We start from the raw sequence: 24,405 nt of genomic DNA on the forward strand, positions 1-24,405 counted from the left end.
TGTTATTTATGATTGTGGATGCTTGTCTCTTGACAAATTTGTACACAGTTTCACTGGAAAACAAGGAGAATAAAGTTACTTTTCTTTTTTGATCAACATTTTCTGTAGTTTTAAACTGAAAATATTTGTATAATTATAATAAAAATATTAATTTCTTTAGTTCTACAAGGCATATTTGTTAAATGAAAACTACGAATCGAACAGATTTGCATTTCAAATGGTATTTTCACGTAATTTGACGGACTCCCAGTTTAAGCCACGCCCACTTCCGGATCCATCCGAATACAGATACAAATAATTTTGAGATTGTCACAGATACAAATAATGGCTCCGCTGCACACCCCTAGTATGTATGCATGTATGTATGTATATGTATGTGTATGTGTGTGTATATACATAGGAGCTGGGTAGATTATAGGATGGGGGAAAAAAAACTCAAATTAATACAAATGACAAAAGCACACAAAAATTAACAAAACCTAAACTAAAATTTAATTAATAATATTAATATAAAAGAAATTCAAAATTAATAATTACTAAAATAGTATCTAAATGGTGCTAAATATCACTGGTATTTTTCTTCTCAGTTGACATTTCTTTCTTATTTTAAATATTAAATAATACAAAAGAGAAATAACAAGAAGTTAAATCAGTTGTCAGAACTTGTAAGTATATTTTGCAAGGTAAAAGTAAAAAATTATATGTATTTAAAGATATACAATATATCAATAATATCAATAAAATTGTTTAAATTTGGATATATATCAGCCAATAAATATTTAATTGTCTTCGAACACTCACCTAAAGTTAATCTTTAAAAACACTTATTTAATTACTTAAATTTGCTGAAAATGTCATCTTTAGCAAATCTTAAAATGAATATCTATTTTTTTTTATATTGCACATTATAATGTTGCAATGCCTAATTCACTTACAGCATTTAAAATGATTTAAAATGACAATTTATTCGTTATTGGCTGTAACATGAACAATTATCACGTTATCTGTATTGAAATTAAATTTTTATATTGGTGCATCTCTATATTTATCAGAATTCCTACCTTTACAAATTCCTCCATGTTCACGCTTAAGCAGGCCTGTGTTGTCTCTGTAACTGGAAAAAAAGGAAGATAAAGATAGGTTATGAGCGTTATGAGGATAAAAATAAATGATGCCTGCATCCCTTTTTTGAGCCCTGACTGTGTCACCGTTTTACATCCAGCATCTTTACCCTCTGGGATCAGGCGGAAAAGCAGTAGGTGTGGCGGAAAAATGAAGCAGAAGCGTTGATCTCTGGTCAGTTATGTCAGCAGGCTGTATTTAAACCCTCGGGCCCCCAGAGGCCAACGTCCTGCCATTTCCACCTGCCCCCTTCTATGGAAGGAGCTGACACAGGAGCAGATGAGTCACACCAGCTATGAAAACAAGCATCTGGCCTTTTAACTTTTAACATCCACCTTCCTGGTGCCTTTGCACTGTCCTTTGTAGCACTTGTAATGATGTCAGGGGGGAACGTGAAACTTTCCTTGACTGGGAAAGGTTGTTGGGAAGGTCGTTCTTTTATGTCTGTGCACGTGTGCGTTTAACAAACATGTTGTTCCTTTAGTTTCAGCATCACCTTCTGAGAATTTTAATCCTCCCGTGAACCAATAATGCAGTTAATAAGGAGTTCAAAATAAAGTTCCTAAAGCAGAATCCTTGCCATGAACATCTTAATTGCTACCTCGAAGTATAAAAGTGGTCTAACTACATTTTTCTTCATTCACGTGCATAGAGCGAATCAGTTGAAAAACTTTTATGCAGGCTAACAGACTCGGGTTTCTTCCAGCAAGTTTCTGGTTTTATTAAAAAAAGTCCCTTGTCGCACATAAAATGCAAACACAATGAAGCAAATTCAGCATAAAGAAAATTTTGTCTAAAGGTTTTCTTTTTGGTTTCAGAGGTGTCCAGTAGCAGCATACCATTTTTTGTTAATCTGTGTCACTTGGTTGTGTTTGTTTATTTTGCTTTTTTCTCAGTTTTGTTTTCTTATTCTTTTTTGTTTATTTTTAACATTTTATTTTGTATTATTTAATACATGATTTTATGTCAGCTTTTTTTTTGCTTTTTTATTATTTATTTTCTTGTTAGTTTAGTTTTTGCTTTGTTTTGCCTTTTGCTTAGTTTTGTTTCTTTTTTCTGTTTTTGTTTCTTTTTGACTTTTTAAACATTTTATTTTGTGTTTGTCTTATTTAATACATTTTTATTTCTGTTCCTTTTATTAATATTATTTCTGTTTTAATTTAATTTTGATTTAATTTAATTTCAATTATAGTATATAAAATGCATTTTTTTATTTATCATTGGTGGCCGTAACAGGATTTCCTAAAACATATATCCAATTATGAATGACGCCGTTGAGTGTGGTGTCATCTAAAGTTGACACCACACTTATCGGCCTCATCCAGGACGGTGACGAGTCTGCTTACAGACAGGATATTAATGAGCTGGCTGTCTGGTGCAGTCTTAACAACCTGGAGCTCAACACGCTCAAAACAGTGGAGATGATTCTGGACTTCAGGAGAAACCGCAATTTCTCAGGAACTGAAGTGGGACATTCACATAGACTCCATTGTGAAAAAGGCCCAGCAGAAGTTGTACTTTCTTCGCCAGCTGAGGAAGTTCAATCTGCCACAGGCGCTGCTGAAACAGTTCTACTCTGCCATCATTGAATCCGTCCTCTGCACTTCTATAACTGTCTGGTTCAGCTCAGCTACCAAATCTGACCTCAGAAGACTACAGAGGGTAGTCCGGACTGCTGAGCGAATCACTGGCACAACCCTCCCCACTCTCCAACAACTTTAATCATCCAGAGTGAGCAAAAGGGCTGGCAAAATCACTCTGGACCCCTCACATCCAGCACACTCTCTCTTTGAACTGTTCGATATTGTCTGGTCGACGCTACAGAGGACTGAGCTCCAGAACGGCCAGGCACAGGAACAGTTTTTTCCCTCAGGCAATCCATCTCAAGAACACTTAACAATAAACGTGGAACGCATAACACTATTATACATTATTTATTTAACACACATACGTATTTACATTTAAAATTTGCTCACATCATATCTGTACATACATAATTGTCTATATTATATATTGTTTTTGCTTTTTTGTACATTGTCTATTTTGTATATTTGTATATTATTATTTTATTATCTGTGTCCTGTCCTGTCGGTGTCTTTGTTGCACTGTCACTATAGCAAATTCCTCGTATGTGTAAACATACCTGGCAATAAAGCTCATTCTCATTCAATTAGTAAACTGTTCCACACAGCTCTAGAATTTATTCACATATACTTTTACCAGATGCTAGCAAATGAACATCATAAAACCCCCACCAACCCACAAATATACTTTATTTGATTTATATTTAGAAAATATATTAGTATACTTTACAAATATATATATTTTTATATAAAATATATATTTTTTATTAAAAAAAAATATATATATATATATATATTTTTTCTTTAAACCTCTATATTTTTATAAATATTTTAACAATTGAATGTTTCCTATATAGTAGTTATAAGTAGTTCATCAGTGGAAAAATTCTACGTTTAACTTTTTTTCCTTCTTTGAAGTTAACAGTGCTTCCAGTGGAAACTTTTTTTTTTTTAATGTTTTTTTTATTTCTCCCCACCACAGCTTGCCATCTTCACAGACCTGGCTGAATCTGTGTTGTGGTTCTTTTCCTAATCATGTGATTACCAGACGTCCCACCTCTGAAAAGAGCCAGAGTGTGCGAGGCTATGGGAAAAACCTCTGTCCCTGTATGCCATGTGTGCGTCACGCTCCGTACGAGCAGCGGAGACATGTGATACTATGCCCAGCGTTTGATCTTCCTCTTCTGTATCTGGTTTCCAGGGGCTCCCAGGGGAAAAGATTACAGCATATCTGGCAATCCTGCCAATGCAGTGATGGGATACATGGCTTGAAATACTGCACACAATCGTCTATGCGTGTAGGTTCGTGTCTGGCTGTTGGATAGGGGTGCGATAGCCATTGTCCTTTGCTCGGGTGCGACGGTTACGCAACAACACTGAACGAAAGTAGGAAAGCTGATCAAGGAACTTCTGATCTTATCTGATCATATTGAGATTCAGGTGACCGTGTTGGTGGCTGTGCTCTAGATGTTGCATAAACAATTCTGAGGAAAGATGTGGTGGGATCGAATCCCAAGGGAAATATGTGCAGTATGAACTCCCATGATTAACAACACTGAGCCGGAGTGGTGTTTACTTATTTATGGCTTAGCTCCTGATTTCCCAGCATCACCCCGCTGTTTAGAAGGCTGCGTCTGCCTCAGCGGACCGGGTCATTAGGGAATGTTTTCAGCCATCTAGAAACCCGAGTCCGTGTGAAGTTTTTAAAGTGCATGGTCACTCGGTTGTTATAAATGTAACTTAGGCAGAGGTTAGTAATGCTTTAGTTCTCTTCCAATGCAGCACTTTAAATGAACTTCTCCACTGATTTGGAACGCTCTACATAGGTAACAACTTGAAATGCACAGGAGATTTGACTCTTTGATTTCAATAGAGTTTGACAATTCTAAGGAAACAACAGTGTAGTTAGTCTCGCGTAGCCAGACCTTCAGACTGACGGCTGAAGGTCTGGAATAGATGTCCGCTTTCATTGGCCAAGGCCTGCCGATGAGGCCATTTGACCGACATGTCAAACAACCAATCATAGTTATTTTCGTTTAGCATCACGTTTCGTGGCGTGGAAATGTCGCCACAATAACAAACCGGTGTGTGAAACTCTCGGATGTATTTTAAAGATTCTATGCCGGGAACTTTAAATATTTCACATACTTTTGAAAATCCAGCATTTAGTTGACCCTGATAAGCTTTCGGTGTCACATTTGTAAACGCGACGGCTTTCTTCTTTCGTGAAGGCAAGGCAAGTTTATTTATATAGCACATTTCATACACAGTGGTAATTCAAAGTGCTTTACATAAAAGAAAGTGAAATAGACATTAAAAATCAATAAAAACATGGAAATAAAAATAATAAAAACAAGGAATTTTAAAATGATATAGAAATTTATTTAAAATATATTTAAAGAAATTATTATACATAAAATTCATTGTAGCACAGTTCTCATTCAACAGATGCACAGTTAAACAGATGAGTTTTGAGTCTTGATTTAAATGTGGCTAATGTTTTAGCACATCTGATCTCTTCTGGAAGCTGGTTCCAACTGTGGGCCGCATAATAGCTAAAAGCAGGGGTTTGGCACCACGGCATCTTTGTTTCCCGGTGGACCGAAAATAAGCGTAACACTCGCGTCTCCCGGAAATCCGGTTTAATTCAACCAGTCAGATGAAGATTTCACCATTCCTGAAGTGTTACCAGAAAAGTGTGCCATATGCATCAGACGTTTAGCCAACGTTCCGTGGGTGTGACGTCTGAGGTTGAGACTACAGTGTAGTAAACATTAGTGCACAGTTAGTAACTTTTAATATGCACAGAAATACATTTCACAAAGTATATAAAAAAAAAAAAGGAAAATTGTTTTGTATTGAACTTTATCTAAAATGTATTTATACTTTTAGGAATTGGATAAATGGATGGATTTTAATGAAATCAATTATATTTATAGTCGAAATTTCTGACCTTTGTGAATATGAAGTTTCAAGATTTCAAGACGTGCTTTTTGACCAAGGTTCTGTGGACAAACAAAAGAGTTGTAGATATTCGCTAACAGCCATCATCTGCAAAGGTGCTTAAATTGGGTCTTTACTAGCTTTTCCATTTTGTTCCACATCCTTTTAACCAACAGCAGCTGTCAAGTGCATTAAAGAGAGTGCCTGTGTCTGTTTCAAAAGGAGTTTAGGCAGATGTTAGGGGAGACATTGTGTCGTCATTTGATCAAAAAAGTCATCCAAAACCCATATGACTGACTTTTTTTCCATGTGAGACAAACAGAGAAATTTTGAAGAATGTTCATACTGCTCTTTTCCATACAGCGAAAGCATGCAGTGACTAGGGCCCTGTGATTTCTGCAACATTTGGATGAATAATTCAGTAGTATGATGTCCAATACACTCATAAATCACAGTATGAAATAAAACTTGAAAGAAATACTACAAATAAAATACATTGCTGTTGTACACAACAATAACTTCACAAAGTAATAATAATAATATTATAATCATTAAATTAATGTTTCATACCTTCATTTGATTACCACTATTTTTGATAATACATTTGTGTTAAATCATAAATCTGGAAAACTTAAAACCGAAAATATAGAATTTGAAAAGAAAAAGAAAACCGATAAAACATAGGGGCCTTTTTTAATTAATTGGACATGCTTTGTGATTACAAAAATGTAATATAATCATTAAAACGGAATCCAGAAAATATTATAGAACCCCAAGTGAACATAAATGACAAAAAGCACCAAAAAAAGTTGTGAATATAACCAATGCACTATATTTTATGTTGTCTTAAGCAGTAAAGGTGAATAGGTTTGTGTGGGGAATATAGGAGAATTATTTTGCATATTCAAACTTGTTCACAAAAACCAGTGGCGTTTGGTGTCATTGACGTCAAATCTGGTGTGTCAAGTTTGAATATGTGATTTAAAGGGATAGTCCTTCAAAGAATGTCAATTCTGTCATCATTTACTCACCTTAATGTCATTCCAAACCTGTATGTTTTTCTTTCTTCTGTGGAACACACAAGATGTTTTGAATAATGTTGGTAACCAAACAGTTTCATCTTCCACAGAAAACAGTCAGTAGTTTTTGAATGGACTATCCATTTAATGTCTCTCAGATCTCATTCTGTCTGTCATTCTCAAAGTAAAGTTTCATTATTTTGGATTATATACCACCCCGGCTGCAAATAGAGGCATCTGTCACTTATGATTACTGGTGCTCGGTTTCTAGGCTTCCAGACAGTCCGTACCTGCTGTCTTCCCCTGGGTCTGGCCGTTTCTCACCTCCATTGTCCACCAGGCCGCTCTGTCTCCATGGCTTTCACTGGGCCTCCTGCACCTCACAGTGCCGGCAAACGGCTAAATCCTGCATGGCTAAACTCTGCAGGATAATCTGCTTAAACACAATTGCTGTGAACCCCAGAGGGTGTGCAGCGGGAAGCAGCTGGTCCATACGGACACACATGCTTCATACTCCCATCATATGATGGACTGCAGAGGTCTCAGGCTGTGGAGCTTGAGAGAGACACATTGTGATGAACAGTTTGTAATCTGAAAGCATGCTTAGCGTGCCGTTTTCCCACCACTGGGCTTGTGTTGTCTGGACGTAGTGATGTGGAAGCAGATCGGTCCTATTCATAGCTCCAAAGCTAGAAAGCACTTTTAAAGCTTGGTGTTTTGATGGACAGAAGAGGAACTATATCACAGTATTTAAAAAATTGGTTAGGGCACCAAAACCTTTATTTTTAGTGTTTAGGTTAGTTGATTAAAATCTGCTAATGCAAAGTAATTAAAAAACTTAACTTAATTTTGTGTAATAAATGTAGTAGAGACATTTTGTGTCAGATATTCAGAAATTCTCTAGCGTTATTTTCAATTTTATTTAGTACTATTTTAAATTAGTTTAAAAAAAACTTTTTTTATAATTTTTTTTTTTTTTTAAATATTTGGTAACTTTTTAATGTTATATTAAAAGTACATGTGTGTTATGTGTATATGTATATATGTGTGTTATGTGTATATGTATATATGTGTGTTATGTGTATATTTGTGTGTGTAATTGACTTTTAATATAATATAACACAAAGTAAATAATATTGGGAATATTTAAATGAAGCATTTTATATAATATTGAAATATATAATTTTTGGTTATTTTATTTAGTACTATTTAAATTTAAATTAAAATGTTAATTTATTTATTTTTATTTTGGTAAATGTCAATTCTTTTGCATAATTTATGAATATGATCTAAAACAGACACATGTATATAAATATGTTGTCTGGTCACACATATTCATTTTCATATGTGTTGTTGCATCATGTAACCCTAACCTCAACCCTAACTTAATACATTTCAGTTCATACTAAACTAGATCAAATCCATTCAAATATCTGATTCCATTAAAGTTTTTTGTTGTAGCCTTCATTAAATGGATATATTATGTCAAAGAAGGTTCATTGAACATAATTATTTTTTGAGTGATTTTAAGAGCAAGATGTTGTTCAGCAAAGACCAAAGTGAATGGCACAGCAGGGCAAAGTGATATTTCGAGTGCTCCTGAGAGACGAGAGCGAGGAAATAAAGGACGAGAGTGCTCTTGTTGCCTGAGGTGCCTTCAGCTGAGAACACCTCATGCTTTTAGCGCTCCGTTTTGTATAGAACAAGCTGCAGGGCCCATAAGAACAGTTGTTACAGCGGGTTGTTCTTGTGGCTAAATTTAATTTAGTGGTTCACATAAGGCTACATACACAGGATGTGCATTATTGCCCTTGTTGTTTTGAATCTATGCTAGTTGTAATGTTAGTTATGCACTTCATTGAAGCATGCATGTTCAATATTTTAACATTGTTTTATAGTCAAGTCAGACTTGGGCAGGTGCAAAGACTCTGGCCATTATCATTGTGATCATGGGACTGTCCCTGCAATTATTGTTCTGAAAGTCATTTTGATGCACACCCTGAATAACTACCTCTCTGTGCTTGTAAACAAAGGCATGTGGCGCTGAACGAGAGAAACTTCATCACCTGCCCAATGACAGCAAATCAAGTGCGAGAATCACCGCTAATTTGAGCCCACGAGGGACTGGTCACGGAACAAATGTGCTCACTTCATAACTTCTCAATGAAACACTGTCATTTGACAATTAAAGCAGGCCCTGCCTGACTCCTCCTCCACTGTCTCTGACCACGTGTTGCTGATATGCACTACCAACTTTACACAAGGAACATCTGTTGATGTATGAATGTAGGATTGTCAAAACTTATTATTCAATCAATAATTTAGGGAATGTCTGTATTTTAATGTTGCTTTTATATTCATTTAATAAAAGATTCATTCATAATGAACTTATGGCTTCTTGTCTTTAATTTTTGAAGATCTATCTATTTATCTGTTTATCTGTCTGTCTTGACTTTTTTTTTTTTTATCTGTCTGTCGGTCTATCTAGCTATCTCTCTCTCTCTCTCTCTCTCTCTCTGTATATTTTATCATTTATCTGTTTGTCTGTCACATTTTTCTATCTGTCTGTCTGACATTTGTCTGTCTGTCTGTCTATATCTGTTTGTCTGTCTGTTTGTCTGTCTGAATGTCTATCTCTGTCTGTCTGACATTTTTCTTTCTGTCTGTCTGACATTTTTCTTTCTGTCTGTCTGACATTTTTCTTTCTGTCTGTCTGACATTTTTCTTTCTGTCTGTCTGACATCTATCTATCTATCGATCGATTGTCTCTCTGTTTGACTGTCTATCCTCGCCCCCAAGATGTTTTGGAAACAAAATAGTTTTCTGGAGATAATTGGATTTTAATTTATAATTCATTTTCATTTGGGAAAACAACTACACAAAGATTGGTAAAAAATAAAATAGACATATTAAAGCATTTTATCTCATTACATAAAATTACAGAAACTGGAAAATAATTACTTTTTAAAAAATCACCCTAATTTAAAACAATTAAGCAATAGTTAACTTCCTAGCTCTTTATTTTCATCCTGTTAGGATTACTTTTAATTATGCTGTTTTTACAATTTATTGCTAACTTAAGTTGTATCTGAGCGTAACCAGATTACATTTCTGAAAATAAGAAATTCTTTCAATTATCACACAAAAACATATTTTTTTTTTTCTCTCAAAGAGTTTAAAAACTACTGCATGGTCCTGCTGTACTTCAGCTGTTACATTTTTGTTTTCATGTGTAAAATGTCTTTTTGAGAGTCCTTGAGATAATGTTCCTGTCAAATAAAAGTAGCGGTTTTAATTAGGGCTGGGTATTGTGACCAATTCTGCGATTCGATTCTTATTTTTATGGTTTCGATTCGATTTCGATTCGATATCGATTAGCTATCAATATTTCATTTAAAATGTTAGTTTTGCAGACATGGGATCCATATTTTGATATAAATGCTGGTAACTGAAACTCTCCTACTTAAGTTTATTACTGAAATACACATCTACATTAATAATAGGCTGCACACAGTTGTTTTTTTTAGTGGAGCAATTCGAAAGATGGTGACACCTTCAGGACGAGAGGTGAATATTCATATCCTCTTACGTGAAGCACGCGCATTAAGAATCGATTCGGGGATTTCCCAAATCGATATCGTTGCGTTAAACTGAAGATCGATTAAAATCGGAGAATCAATATTTTTTTACCCAGCCCTAGTTTTAATACTGTATATTTCAATGAAAAACTGACCTTGTGACTAAATGAGCAGTGTGGATCAATTGTATCCCACAGGCCTCTCTGCTGTGGCTCCGTGACATCCTCTAGTAAGAGGTTGGCAGTAGGAGTCCAATGACAACAAAAACACAGACAACGACTTCTATTTGTTTTTTTGAAGCCTGAGCGAGTATGTGCTTATGCGAGGGTGCGTCATAAAGCGTCTGACTGTCACAGCCCTGTAATTATCTGAGGTGTAGGTTTCAGATGAGCAGCGCCACACGCGAGCGAGTCCTGCACTGATGTCATGTAACAGTGGAGGAGCCGGTTTCTGTTTTTCTCTCAAATATTTTTAATCTCCTGTTTGTTTCACTTCATACCCCTCGAAGGCCTTTTTCTGTTTGCAAGTGAGCATATAGATTCAGTCCTCAAAGGGCTCCACATCCACACACTGTTTGACATCAATCGCAAGGCGAATTTGTAATTGTGTCTGCCTGCTAAGTCAACATGAAGACCAGCGTAGGAAGGGATCCATTCACACACAGGTCGTGTGAAAAGCTGATTGATTAATTTGAGCTAGTCTTATCATCAGTCTTGTTCGATTTAGAGACAGAGCTCACACTTTCACTGGCTCACTTCACCTCAATGCTGTTTATGGCTTGGAGAAGAGCCAGTAGCTCAGACCACCCATCCAAAGCATCTTTAATGGCTCGAATTAACGTTAAACTGAATATTAGTCACTGAATACTAGCTAAAATTGTTTTTGTTGTTTTTTTTAGCCTATTACTACAACATACTGTACAGTGTTACTACAAGTTAAAAATAAAAACTAAGAGGTAAACGGTAAAAAGATTTTTTCGCCGTTGTAAATAAAGATTATTAGAGTAGGTTTTCAGTCTTTCTACTTCCATTTAATTAAAGTTTACTTGCAATTTCTATATAGTTATTTGTGGAATGTACTTGCAATTCATGAACAAAAATAGTTTCGGCCAAATATTTTTCAGCATAGACCAGATTTTCTGAAGAAGTTGTGGGTGGTTGCCAGATCATCGCTCTGCAGTTGTTAAGGTGTTTTGAGTCTTTTTAATGTACTGTTATGTGGATATAGTGTTCTGGATGGTTGCTAGGGTGTTCTGAGTTGTTACTATGGGTTAAGTGGTTGAGAAGTTGTAAGTGACTGCTAGGTGGTTGCTGTTGTGTTTTAGGTGGTTGTTAGGATGTTGTGGGTGGCTGCTGTGTGATTGCTAGGGTGTAACCGGACACTTTTTCAAGCTCAACCAGCTCTGAGATGAATCACAACATTACATATTTGATTTGAAGAAAAAATAATCAGGATAAAAGACCAAAGGTCCTCTTATAGTTATTTAGGGAATGAGCTATAATTCCATAAATCACTGCAAATGACTGATTGATCCGTTATAATTGGTACTCAATGTAAAAAAAAATTCTTTGACGAATAGAAAATCAAAAAGAACAGCATTTATTCGAAATGGAAGTCTTTTGTAAGATTATAAATGCATTTTTGTTTTTAATAAGGTTTAATGAGATAAATTTTTGATACCACAGAAATGTCATAATTCTTGTCACCAGTGTCAATATCACAAAAAACTAGCCTAGATTAAGAAAAAATCTCAAGGTCACTGAAGACAAGTAAACGGTTATCAATTAAATAAGAGTCAGACACTAGCTTACAAATAGGACAAAAAACTACAGTAGAACAAAAAAGAAATGCTACATATATTGTATAAAGTAATCAAATGCGTAAAAACACTGCATATTCCTCACTGTGTAATTATTTTTTTTTCTTATTAAAGTTACAAAAGTGATTTAGCCAAGAACAGTGAGATTTTCTCTCTTTTGTTGTTTGATTAACATGAATGACAGACAGCAGGAATATTAGACTGCTGTCACTTTAAGAGCTGCCCGGATCCAATATACTGTTACTGTTAAGAGGATACTTGCAAAAGCAGGCATTTTGACACACAAAAGTTTGTGTATTTAATCATTCAAGGCCTATAAAGTGGCAAAAATTACTCCGTTCAATACTCTGAGCAACGGTTTCATGTGCGTGCGCCTCTCTTATAGCACTCACAAACAGTCTCTCAGTGTACCCGCATACTGTATAGCAAAATGAGTTCTCTTTCGCTACTAATTGCGTTTTAATGGCTTAAAATCACTTGTTTTTAAAACACATTGCTTAAACGCGTGCAAATGATCATTTTTCGTAGCACAACAGCGTCGTATGAGCATGTAACTGTGATGGAGATGATCCAAAATATTGGCACATTTCTACTGGTTAATCGTGTCTACCGGTATATCGCCCACCCCTAATATGTATGAGGAAAAGTTTTTTTCAAGAATGTAGAATCCATTTGCTGTTATAAGAAATTCTCTCATACACACATGTGTAAGAGACCCTCTGAGTGTGTCTCAGTCCCTGAGTGATCCTGCATACCTGTGTCAAACCACTCCCACCCATCACCAAATAATCTATTAGCGTAGTGACCTATTAAGTCGAGGAATGCTTTGAGTGAACCTCCATGACCTTGTAATGGCTGAGAGCCACTAGTTCAGGATCAAAGCTGGATGGTTTGCTGCTCCTAAACCTGCCTGTGCACAGAGGTCAGCTTTGTTTGTATTTGAGAAACATCCCCTTCCTCCTCTCTCTAATGCGCTTGTTAATGTGACGCACTATTTATATTTCATCACGAGAAACTTATTAAAGGTATTGTTTGTAATGACCATGTGTGGGAAAACAAAAATCTGTTTTGGTCCAAGGATGGATCTTGTATCACGTTTTGCTTAAACAGTGAGTTTAAAGGGACAATTTACCCAAAAATCTGTGGAAAACAAAGAAGATATTTTGAAGAATGTTGGTAACCAAACATTTTCAGCTCCCATTGACTTCCATAGTATTTTTTTTGAAGACACAAATCGGTTCAAAAAGTGATATTTATCTTGTTCTGTTTTTTTTGTAGTTTTTTTTCCCACATCTTATTTTTCATCTCAAGTGTTTTATTTTTGTCCATGCTATAGAAGTTAATGGGACCCAAAACAATTTGATTACCAACATAGTATGGGCGAAAAATATTATGGAAGTCATTGGGATCTGAAATTCCTACTATGTTGGTAAGTCTGTGGAACTCAATGGGATTTGAAAATGTTCTTCAAACATTCTTCAAAATATCTTTCCTTTCTGTTCCATATAAGAAAGAAACTCATTCAGGTTTGGAATGATATGAAAGTGAGTAAATGATGACAAGGTTGGGTGGAATATCCCTTTAATTCTGACTCATTCCAATATGATCCAGTTTCCTGAAGTTTCCAGGTCATTTGGTTTTTCGCCGAAAGCCTAACTGAAGTGAAGTGTGTATATTCGACCTGTTTAAAGCAGATACCTTCAGGCCAACATGCTATGTTGTGTTTATAGGTGCTTTTATTAGGACAAATGGCAGTTTTCATGTACTTGTTTGGGTTGGGACAGTTGAGAGCTGGTCTCGGTTCTGTCCTAAAGGGATGTCGTAGGCCAGGATGTAATTTGTCTCCCTGCTGTTCTCAGAAGTGGCTTTGACAGCACACGTTAGAAACACGTTAACATCTGCCCGGGCTGTGTTTAAAAGCTAAGGGGCTTAATTATTGACCACTTCCTTACTCAAGAGCTTCCGCCCACTGAAGAAGGTGTTTACGCCATCTCTTTAGGCTTTGGCAGTGTTTCAGTGAGTCTTACCTTCCTCTCTTTCCGCCACAGTGTCATTTCCAGAATTTTGGTCATTTGAACATTTGGAATAAAATAAGTGACTCATTTGTCTTGCTAAGGCTAATGGACCCATTTCATAGACCATCTCTCGATATCTTTTCCTCTTTTGGAAACCCATAGAAACACCCATTTCTATTTTCTATTGCCATTGGAGCAAATGAGAATGCTAAGAAAAAAGAAAAGCTGTTTACCCAATAAGTTTCCCCAATAATTACACAATTATATGCATTTATGATGACTTCTGCTACTAAAAACCCTGAAAAAAGTGAAAAGGGTTAATTTCACGGCTAATATTTGATGTATTCTGAATACAGTCGATTGCATTTTTGTTTTGTTTTTTGTAATTTTGAGAAAATTACAGCTTTATTGAAAATGGCATACAATTAAAATACGGTTTACAAGTAATATCCATCTTTATTTTCTTCTCACTTTTTGTTTATCAAGTTTTTAAAATTACAAAAAAAATTATTTGGGGTACGTTTTAGGCATTTCCACCACATCAATCAATCAAGTTTTTTTTTTTTTTTTTTTTAGTTTTTTTTAAAGTTTTTTTTCCTCTCTCCTCTCTTAAACAAAATAGTGTCAATTGTTGAGGGTAGTTATAGTTATATAATGTAAATTTATAATCCACATATAATGTATATATTTCTATAGTTTCACACAATACATACTGAAAAGATTTATTTCACTGTTGATATATTAGCTTAAATGCAATAATTAATGTATTTATGATAGAAAATTATAGTAAGTTTAAAAGTGGATTTGGGACAAAGTATAAAACATTTCAACACATACAACATTTGAACATTTCAAGACATACAACAAAGAAAAAAAATCTGTTGGTTTTAATAAATCTTAACAGTTTTTCCCCCCCAAATGACCTTGTGAGTTCTGCAGGTTCCTTGGAATAAAAGGAGGGAAAACCAGGTGCAACAGGAGACAGAATTTCTGGTTTTCTCTTTCAAAATAACCTGCACACACACTTCAACTTCATTTCTGTTCCTCTTATTTCGTCAGTGCATTTGGGAACCATTTACAGGAAAGGGCGAAATGCCATCTGCTTCCTGAGATTCATATTATGGGATGTTTGAGTGTTAAAATGAGCATCCGGCGCCAATGTACAAGAAATATTTTGTTTCTCCAGACAGATTTAATGAGTTAACTCATGATGTCACCTGATTGGATTTATCATGCTATTTTTTTTTTTTTTTTTTTTTCCATGTAATCAGAACCACAATTAGTTGTGATGCAGGTTGTGAGTAGTTTTGAAAACAATAAACATGTCATCTGTCAGCATGCACTTATTCGGTTCTCCTCGGGGTCAGATGAAGAATGCATAACCCATTAACTAATTCTTCAAACCGTAATTTGATATTTGTTATGAAATTTAAAAACCATAATTGTTCTTCCTCTAGTTTTCGACCAGATGTCAATGCATGCGATGTAAAACAGTCCTAAGAATCACAGACTTTAGGCCTGTTATGCAATTAAATTATGCTGTTATTTCCCGCCAGGTCGCATTCAGGCTAACATTATTGACTCTGATTTGAGATTGTGATTGTTGACAGGTAAATTGGAAGCAAATTAGTTTTTTTGTTCTCCAGAGCAAGTGCCCTAACTTGTTCTGCAGAAAACCTGTTCAATGCCCCTTGAGTTTTCCTCCGCCCTGAGTGTTTTCGATTTGAGACTGTTACTGTAGTGCAGATGGAGCTCAGCTTCAAACACAGGTGCTCTGGGAAAACACAGGAAGTGTGCATCGTATTTAACTCTTGCACTCTTTTATTTAACCGTTTTGAGTCACAATAAACACGCTCAAGTTAAAAATAGTTCAACTTTGTTCCAAAAAGTTGCCGTTTCACTGCCCTGCAACATCAAAAATAGGCCAACAACTACAGAAGCCATTTCTGGCATGGAATTTAAATAAATAAAGGAGCTAATTGTGGCATTTTATCTTCACAGTTTGGACTTTTATTTATTGGCATTCTGAGAAAAAAGTCTGTTTATATCTCACTTTTCTTACTTTTTTAAATGAATTCTGAGTTTACATTTTGCAATTTGTTTCCGCCATGGAATAAACAATAAAAAGTTAATTGTTCATTTTTATCTTGCAGTTCTGATTTTCACAAAAAAAGTCAGAATTGTGAGAGAAAATCAGAGGTTTCTTTTTAATTATTTACTTGACGGAAATGTGCTTCCATAAATAACACATTTTTACATAGAGTAATTAAAATGCAGTAAAGTAGAACCCATGTTCTGAGGAACACTGTGTCTCAGCCTAAACTTGTTTCCTCATCGACTGGGTTTGTCTTTGGCTGTCACTGGGGTCAAGGCAACGGGCCAGATGAGTTTACCTTTAGTAAATGAGTAATCCTTATTACAAACTCACATTCCTTTACTGTAAATCACTGCGGTTAAATGCAGAGAAATAAACTCTTTATACAACAAATCCCTCCCCACCATCTCTTCCCACATTCAAAACTCCATTAAAGCAAACATCAGTTTATCCCTTATTTTTTCTCATTTTTTTTCTATTTCTGTCATATTATTTTCTTCTAGTATAATTTTTATTATCATTTACAAAAGTGTTCTGAGCATAATCTGAGCGAAAATACTCTGTTGGTCCAAGTAATGTAAAAAAAAAAAAAAAAAAAAAAGTCACATGGCAGAACAGGTGGAAATAAATGAACCTCTGTGAGTAATATATCCAGACTCTCTGCTAGCTTTAATATTTTCACCATGCCGTCTGTTCTGTGTTTGGAATTGAGCTAAACTTCGCTACCGGACGATCTTAATCTTCTCTTGAGGCATTGCCCGAGGAAACTATTATTTATAATCTTCTTGTGCAAGTCACATGAGGGCATTTGATGTCTCCGAGAGATTTCAGCGCTCAATCTGCATGTGCATTTGTGTCAAAGCAATTACAGAGCTTTTCACTCTTGTGTATTTTGTAACATCCATCCTTCCAAATGTTCAATGTTTCATGTTATGAAACATCCATCCATGTGTGCTCTCGCTCAACCTTTTTATTTTTATATATACATGCTCTGTCATGACGCCATGCAAACATGTTTATATCTGTATTTTTTTTTGTTATTTTGCTGAGATTGTCCCAGGCAGGTGTGTGTCTGTGCACACCCGGGTGGTGTAATATGCTCAGCAGCTCTGTGCTAATTGAACAGTGCTTCATTCCCAGCTGCTGAATATATAACAAGTTCATCAGCTGACATTATGACTGAACGTACTGAAACCTGTTAGTGCTGCTTCACTACTGACTGAATATCATGGAAAAGTAGGAATTCACGTTAGCAGAGGTGGTAAAGGCAGGAAAACACCTTCAGTGTTTAATAGTTTTGCTGAATGATGTCATCAAAGACACGCTGCTCACCGAGTTAATATATAATATTTAATATATATACACTACTGTTGAAAAGTTTGGGGTTGGTAAGATTTTATTTTGTTTTTGAAAAAGGTCTCATATGTTTAGCAAGGAAGCATTTATTTGAAAAATACAGTAAAAACTATTTTGTAATACAGTAAAAACTGTATTTTTGGTGAATATTACTATATCGATTTTCTATTTTAATATATTTTAAAACGTCATTTGTTTCTGCGATGTAAATTCTCATCAGTCGTTATGAAAACTCCAGTTTTCAATGTCATATGATCCTTCAGAAATCATTTTAATATACTTATTTGCTGCTCATGAAACATGTATTATTATTATCAATGTTGAAAATGGCTGTTCTGATTATTTTTTGTGGAAAGCATATTTAATATATTTATATTTTCAGGATTCTTCCAGAACTGTATGTAAAAGTTTGTGTTGGCATCCTTGGTGACACACACACACACACAAAATATATATATATATATATATATATTATCAGAAATGGGTGTCTGACAGAAAGTTACAGACAAAATAAGGAAGTGTTTTGTTTTGGTTGTTTGTAATGGTTGCTTTGGAAACGTAGTTCCTTATCAAGAAAAACCTAATGATCATTCCTTACGATAAAAGCTGCATAGCCTGTTTTTCTTTGTTAAATGCTACATACTGCTAACAATGGCAGCTTCATTCTAGCCTGAGAGGTTCAAATTTGTTCGTTACGCTGTGGTAATCTAAGCTGAATCTAAGACAACCATTACAGCTAATTTCACGCATTAACTTTGATGCCAAGTCCAAAATTGGCACACTTTTTTGCCTTTGAGGTATTTTTTTAATGTGTCAATCATTCACGCATCACTTCCTCTAATGAATGACAGCGGTTATTGAATGTGCCCCTTCGAAATTAACTTTTTTGACATTGTGAGATGTAATTTAAAGTGCTTAAAGGACTTTTGGAAAGACACGTCTTTGATCCTGCCAGAACTGTATGGGGATCTCAATTACGCTCGTGTAATGAGCCTGCGTCGGCTCTGAACTCATAAACACACTGGGTTATCTTCACAATCCCCTGCTTTTATTTTAAACTGATAAACAGGACAATAAATAATGGCAAACATCAGATCTACATTTGTACAATACAGCAGTTCTTGCGATTCCAAGAATAATCCTGAAGGTTTTGTTGAATGTCATTCTCAGCGTGTCGCCTGATTCAACACGGCCGCTGTTTGTCCTACATTGGCACGCTGTGCTTCCCTGCTCGTCCAGCTGTTCTTGAATCTCTTCCAAACCCATCAGAGCGGTTGTTTATTTGAAATGGTTCAATCCAATCCAGATTAATGGCGCTTTATCATCTGTCCCCCTCCTCCTCTTTGACTTTAATCAGAACTCACTGCTGCCAGACCCAGAATTGTCCCCTTTTATACGACTTCAGATGGATTTGATTCATTTTAAATGGCTAATTTTTTTAATTCGACTTTTAATTATTTATGAACAAATAAACTGCTCTATTTTAGAGCATAAATCATAGAGCATAAACAGAGGACTTCTATTCAACTTTAATTTGATGCTTAAGTTTGTAGAGGTCGAACATGAAACACTTTATTTATATATATATATACATACAATTCCCTCTTATCTGGGAGCTGACATATTAGGGCTTTTCCAAATGTCATAATTCATCTCTTAAAACTCAATGGAGAATGAAGTGGGAGGGCGGTTCTTTCCCTTTTCTTCCTCTGTTTTAAAACATCACATTTAAGGCTTAACTCTTAAATCCTCTTCATACAGCACAGAATCCCTGAACTCGGTGACTCTGCTGCATTGCGTTGGATGGATGCCCTGCCCAAACTTAAGAAACTCTGTGTTGGTTATGATGCTGAGGTCACACTGGAGCAAAATGTACAGTTTCTGTAATGATTTAAGTGAGTATCTGACTGTTTTATAATGCATTTGTACTACACTTCATTTTAAAGTTTGATTCTGAAGTTAATTCTAATTCATATAAAGATTTAATTAATAAATGACCCACAAATTTAGATGAAATGCCACAACAGCATTCAAAAACATTCCACTTGATAATTTTGCTATTAGCTGCAATAGACAAATCACATGTACTGTATGGGATTAGTCAATGACAAAATGATCATTTGATCCTAAAAGGTCCCTTGTGACTAAAAAATGAATGTGTATAAAGAAAAAAAGCAGAAATGACTTAACAGCAAATTCCAGTATGTTTAGAAGACAGTACATTTGGTTTAATTGGAGCTGTCTCGTTGAAATCGCTTCAGTCTTTCTCTTTACTGAGAGCAAACAGGGATTCACGCATCAGCTCCTCAGAAGTATGAATAAACAGCGGCACGTCGCACGCACATTTGATTCCCACAACTTCATTTCCCACAGCTCAGAATGTTTTCTGGTTATGCAAATTAATTCCTGGAGTAAAGGCTGTTAGCGAATCGTTCTAATTAGTCAGCTGGTGAACATGGAAGTGATTAGCACATAGTTGCTCAATGCAGATATTTGATCTGCCTAAATATTGTACAATAAAATATTCTCAAGATCCCATTAAATCAAGATTAGAGTTTTGTGGTTTTTAGTCCATGTGCGTTAATTCTTGGAATTCTATATACTAAATATGTTTTTGAATATTTTTCTTCTGGTAAAACTGACCAAAAATACTGATGACTCATCTTGCACTACACAGTTTTTTGTCCAATCAGATGCTCTATAGAGTCAGAATACCACGCCCCCAACACCACCTACAACTGACTAGCAAATCATGGTTCATTTTTGTGCACTGGTCAGATTTCTTCCTCTGTTAAAAAGGACATGGATGAGGGATATTGAAAGGCTCTTTAAAAAGCCAATAGGCTTTTTTTTTTATAGCCAACTGATTAGATAAAAATCAGTGTAGTGCATGATGAGTCATCAGTATTTTTTTCCCCAGAAGAGAAACAATGTAAATTTGGAATATATAAAATTTGGGAAGCAATAAACCCCACAAAACTCTAATGCTAGTTTTTACACACAAGGCCACGGAAAACAAATACATACTGTTGGTATTGCAACATTAGTCAGCACACAGTGGACATCTCAGTCTATGCATTGGTTAGTTCGTTATAATTTGGTAAGCTGCACCTTACAAGCTATTTTCCATGTGTATAAGTGAGGCAATTGAGTGAGGCTATCATAACACTACACTGGTATAATTTACATGCGTTCCTCTCTTATAAAGAGAGAACATTCGTGAAATCAATAGAGGCGAAATGTTCCCTGAGTCCGCGTCGTATTGAATATTTCTAAGTCGTCTTGTCACACAAGTGACTCGCAAACAGGTGCGTTATCCGAGTCCTGGCTGTGCATTGAACTCAATCCGGTGTCCGAATCATCATCGTTGGCGCATGTTTTGGACAGTCCCCTCGCCTGCTCTACCCAAACATTGTCTACTGAAGGCAGTTGTTCGGTTTCTCCCTCATCTTTGCTGTCTTCCGCCTGTTTCTCTTCCAACTCGTCTAATCTGTGAACCTTTTCGAGCAATTCCCTCAACTCCTTTTCCTTGGCGTCCAAAAGCTCCTGACTCATATCCAAGTCGCTCTTCACCGTCTCCAGATCGGTGTTCAAGCGCAGCCCGATGTATAAACTCGTATCCAGTTGTGTTTTGATCCTCTCCTCCTCAAATTGGAGTTCATTGTCTGTCAGGAGGTCCGGCACCACTGGGACCGGCTCCTCAGGGACCGAAGTCACCTTGAGAGCCGTTTCTTCTCCACTGCTCTCTGCGTCTTTGTTGGAAAGCTCCTCCTGTCGCCGTCTCATCCACCTGTGGTTGAGTTCTTCTTGTATTTCACCTGCAAGTATCTCCATCAGAGCCTCCCTCTCGTCCAGTTCCTCCTGAAGTTGGATGACTTGGTCGCAGCGTGACGCGTATTCCTCAAACTGCGCAAAGGACGCGTCTGGATGCGCGCTGGAATCGCTCTCCAAGCCTTGGTCGAGCAAATAAGTGTCTTGCACGTAGTTTACGCCGTGTATTTTCATTCTGTCAAAGTGAACTTTCGATTCATACCTCTCGATTTCACCATCCAGCTCTTTTATTCGCTGTATCTGCTGTCGGATAGTATGATCCTGCGAAATAATGAGATGGACGAGCGTTTCCATTGTCTCCACGGATGATTTGTCTTTTGAAGCCTCCTCTTTCTTCTGATTGATTTTGTCCAACTTTCTAAAAGCCTTCCGCACCATCCTCCGCTGTTTTTCCTGTGAAATCTGCATGGTGGCTCTGGTAGTGCAAGGGCTCTCTTTGCTGAGCACGACCCGCGCCTCGGCGCTCCTCGGTCCGCTGTTGGGCAGCGACGCGTCGCTCCTGACCAGGACGAAGCGCACGTTCTCCTGCTCTTCGCCCCAGGCGCTCCACAGCCGCAGGATTTTGGTTTTATTTGGCAGAATCCGCTCAAAACCCCTCCATTTCTCCACGATACAGTACGACTGTGGAGGACCGGTGAGCATCGCGCCTTTCTGGAAGTTCTGGTCCTCCAGCAGCACTTTCACTACATCCGCGGAGGTGGTGCGTCTGGACAGTCCGGACACCAGCTTCTCCTCCCGGCATACCCACACCGAGATTTTGCTCTCCTCTTGTTCCATGACAATTCACATTGAGGACCGCGAAACCGGTTTTACTTTGCACTCTCACATTGATAAAATGCTACGCGCGGTAAAACTTTATGAGCTGAGAGTCGTCACCGCGCGCTGAGAGTTGTGTTTGTCTCTGAACTACAGCAGCAGCGTGTTTCTGAGCTCAGGCACCGCCCACGGAGTCCAAACGTCACATGACATTAAACTCCAACTTCACTCATTAGATAATAATGCACTCATAAACATACGGACTAGTTGTCACTATTTCGCTCCATTTTTATGCCATTGTTTTTCAAAATATTTCTGTGTAAGCAAAAATGCATCTGAACATTTCCAGCAGTACTACACAGGAAGAAATAGATTTCACTGAATTGTCGCAATGGAATCTGCATTAAACCGCCTATGTAGGCGTTTCAGATGAATGTAAACACACAAAACAACCATGAATCACAAGCAATTTTGAAACACCACAAATTGTAAAAATAACACACAAATACTGAATCTTTGTTTTGACTGACAAGCATTGTAATTCAAGGTTTTCCAAATCAACCCCTGGAGATATTAAGTTTACAAAAAGCTAATAATGGCTTAATAAAAATGTAAATAAGTAAATGAATAAATAATACTAAATAAATGAAAAATACAAAAATCTGGCTATAAATGTTGACATTTTATTCGTTTACCTGCATGCCATTAACCAAATTCAGAGAAAAAAAGACTAATAATTACATCATAAAAATGTAAAACTAAAATAAATTATTTAAAACAATAAATATCAAACTATCAAAATAAAACACTTAATTAAAAAGTTGACCTGTATGCATTAGTTTTTATTATTTACCTGTATGTTAAGCAGCATCAGAGAATGAAAAAAGCTCATTAAAACAAATAATGAAGAATGTAAATAAAACTTACTAAAACGAATAAAACATTTAAACCTTTTATCTGCATGTCATTAATAGAATGAAAAGCTAATAATTAAATCACACAAAAAAAAATATTAATTTAAAATGAATTATTTAAAATCAAAATAAAACATTTGCTAAGAAAATTACATATTATATTAGTTTACCTGCATGTTATTAACCAACATTAGAGAATGGAAAGTTAATAATAATTATATCATAAAGATCTAAACGATAAATAAAACACTTATTAAAAATGCTGACACATTTTCTTAGTTTAACCAATTAGAAAACTCTGAACACTGAATGTGTTGTTAAATGACTTAAATATTGACTTAAAATCTCTTTTCAAGTAAATAAATTGAGGTCAAAGAGGTTTGGCTGACCAAAACATTTGGGAATCCCTTGTTATTAAACTGCATAAATGTGTACCATTTAAAACAAATGACAACTTGCCCCAAGGAGAAAATAACTAGCATGACACAAAATACCCTGCTCCACATGAAACATTTATATAACCTATAATCTTTGTTAATATTATTGGTGTTACTAGTTCTTTAAATTGCTAGTACGTCCATTGATGACGTAATGTACATTTGATAAAACATGAGATTTAGACCATACTGTAGGCCTAAGCCTGTGAAGTATTTCACTGGAAGGAGGTTTATTATTGTTAGTCTGAAAAAGGTCAGTGACTGTGACATAAATCACTACACTGGTTTTGTCCAGCTGTGCGTAACTGGATGTTCAGATTTCCCATCGGATTTAGGCTGTAATATCCCCAGACAAGAGAGGGCAAAAGAAAACTTTCCTGGTGAAATACGCCTTCAGGATTATATCCAGAGTTCTGTTGTGCTAATGTAGACCTGTCGGCATATGTCTACTGATAATAATAATAATTGTTATAATAATCTGTATGTATATATGTGTGTGTGTGTGTGTGTGTGTGTGTGTGTGTGTGTGTGTGTGTGTGTATATGTATATGTGTATATATATATATATATATATATATATAATATTGTGATCTCTAAATTTAGTTGTAGCATTTAAAACCAATGATTTTTTATATATATATATATTTTTTTTTTTTTTTTTTTTTTTTTTTACTGTTGTAATTCAGTTAGACAAAATAATATAGAATATATTATTGGCCATTAATAAACCATATTATTGAATTTGTTCTTTAGCTGGTCCAGTACTCAATGTTCAGTGACAAATAGTAATATATAATAATATTAATACTATACTAATAATAATGTGATTGTTCATAATAATAATTTTAACAGTTTTATAGTCTATATAATCACGTTCATTTAATTTAAAGTGTTTGCGGAAAACAGGGTAGTGTAGCGTGCCATTATTTACAATGTA

The 24,405-nt window shown here is 35.8% G+C and overlaps 2 protein-coding genes across 3 annotated transcripts in view; one reads left to right on the forward strand and one right to left on the reverse strand.

Annotated features, from left to right (window-relative positions):
• LOC306868465 (uncharacterized protein) overlaps positions 1-9,052 on the forward strand; it is a 39,444-nt gene extending 30,392 nt beyond the window's left edge. For both annotated transcript variants that reach the window (XM_079414642.1, XM_079414643.1), the window contains exon 15: positions 8,701-9,052. In XM_079414642.1, the coding sequence (XP_079270768.1) occupies positions 8,701-8,779 (79 nt within the window). In that variant the 3' untranslated portion in view covers positions 8,780-9,052. The remainder of the gene's footprint in view (positions 1-8,700) is intronic.
• Positions 9,053-18,564: 9,512 nt separating this feature from the next.
• Positions 18,565-22,185, reverse strand: LOC306868200 (ras association domain-containing protein 10-like). Its single transcript, XM_079414279.1, has one exon. The coding sequence runs from the start codon at positions 22,136-22,138 to the stop codon at positions 20,816-20,818; it is 1,323 nt and encodes a 440-aa protein (XP_079270405.1). The 5' UTR covers positions 22,139-22,185; the 3' UTR covers positions 18,565-20,815.
• Between the last annotated feature and the right edge of the window lie 2,220 nt (positions 22,186-24,405).

The sequence above is a fragment of the Barbus barbus genome (genome assembly GCF_936440315.1).
Source record: "Barbus barbus genome assembly, chromosome: 50".
Lineage (NCBI taxonomy): Eukaryota > Metazoa > Chordata > Actinopteri > Cypriniformes > Cyprinidae > Barbus > Barbus barbus.

Bases quoted from the DNA above. Each gene is read 5' to 3' on its own strand.
- LOC306868200 (XM_079414279.1), bottom strand. From the start codon at position 22,138: ATGGAACAAGAGGAGAGCAAAATCTCGGTGTGGGTATGCCGGGAGGAG.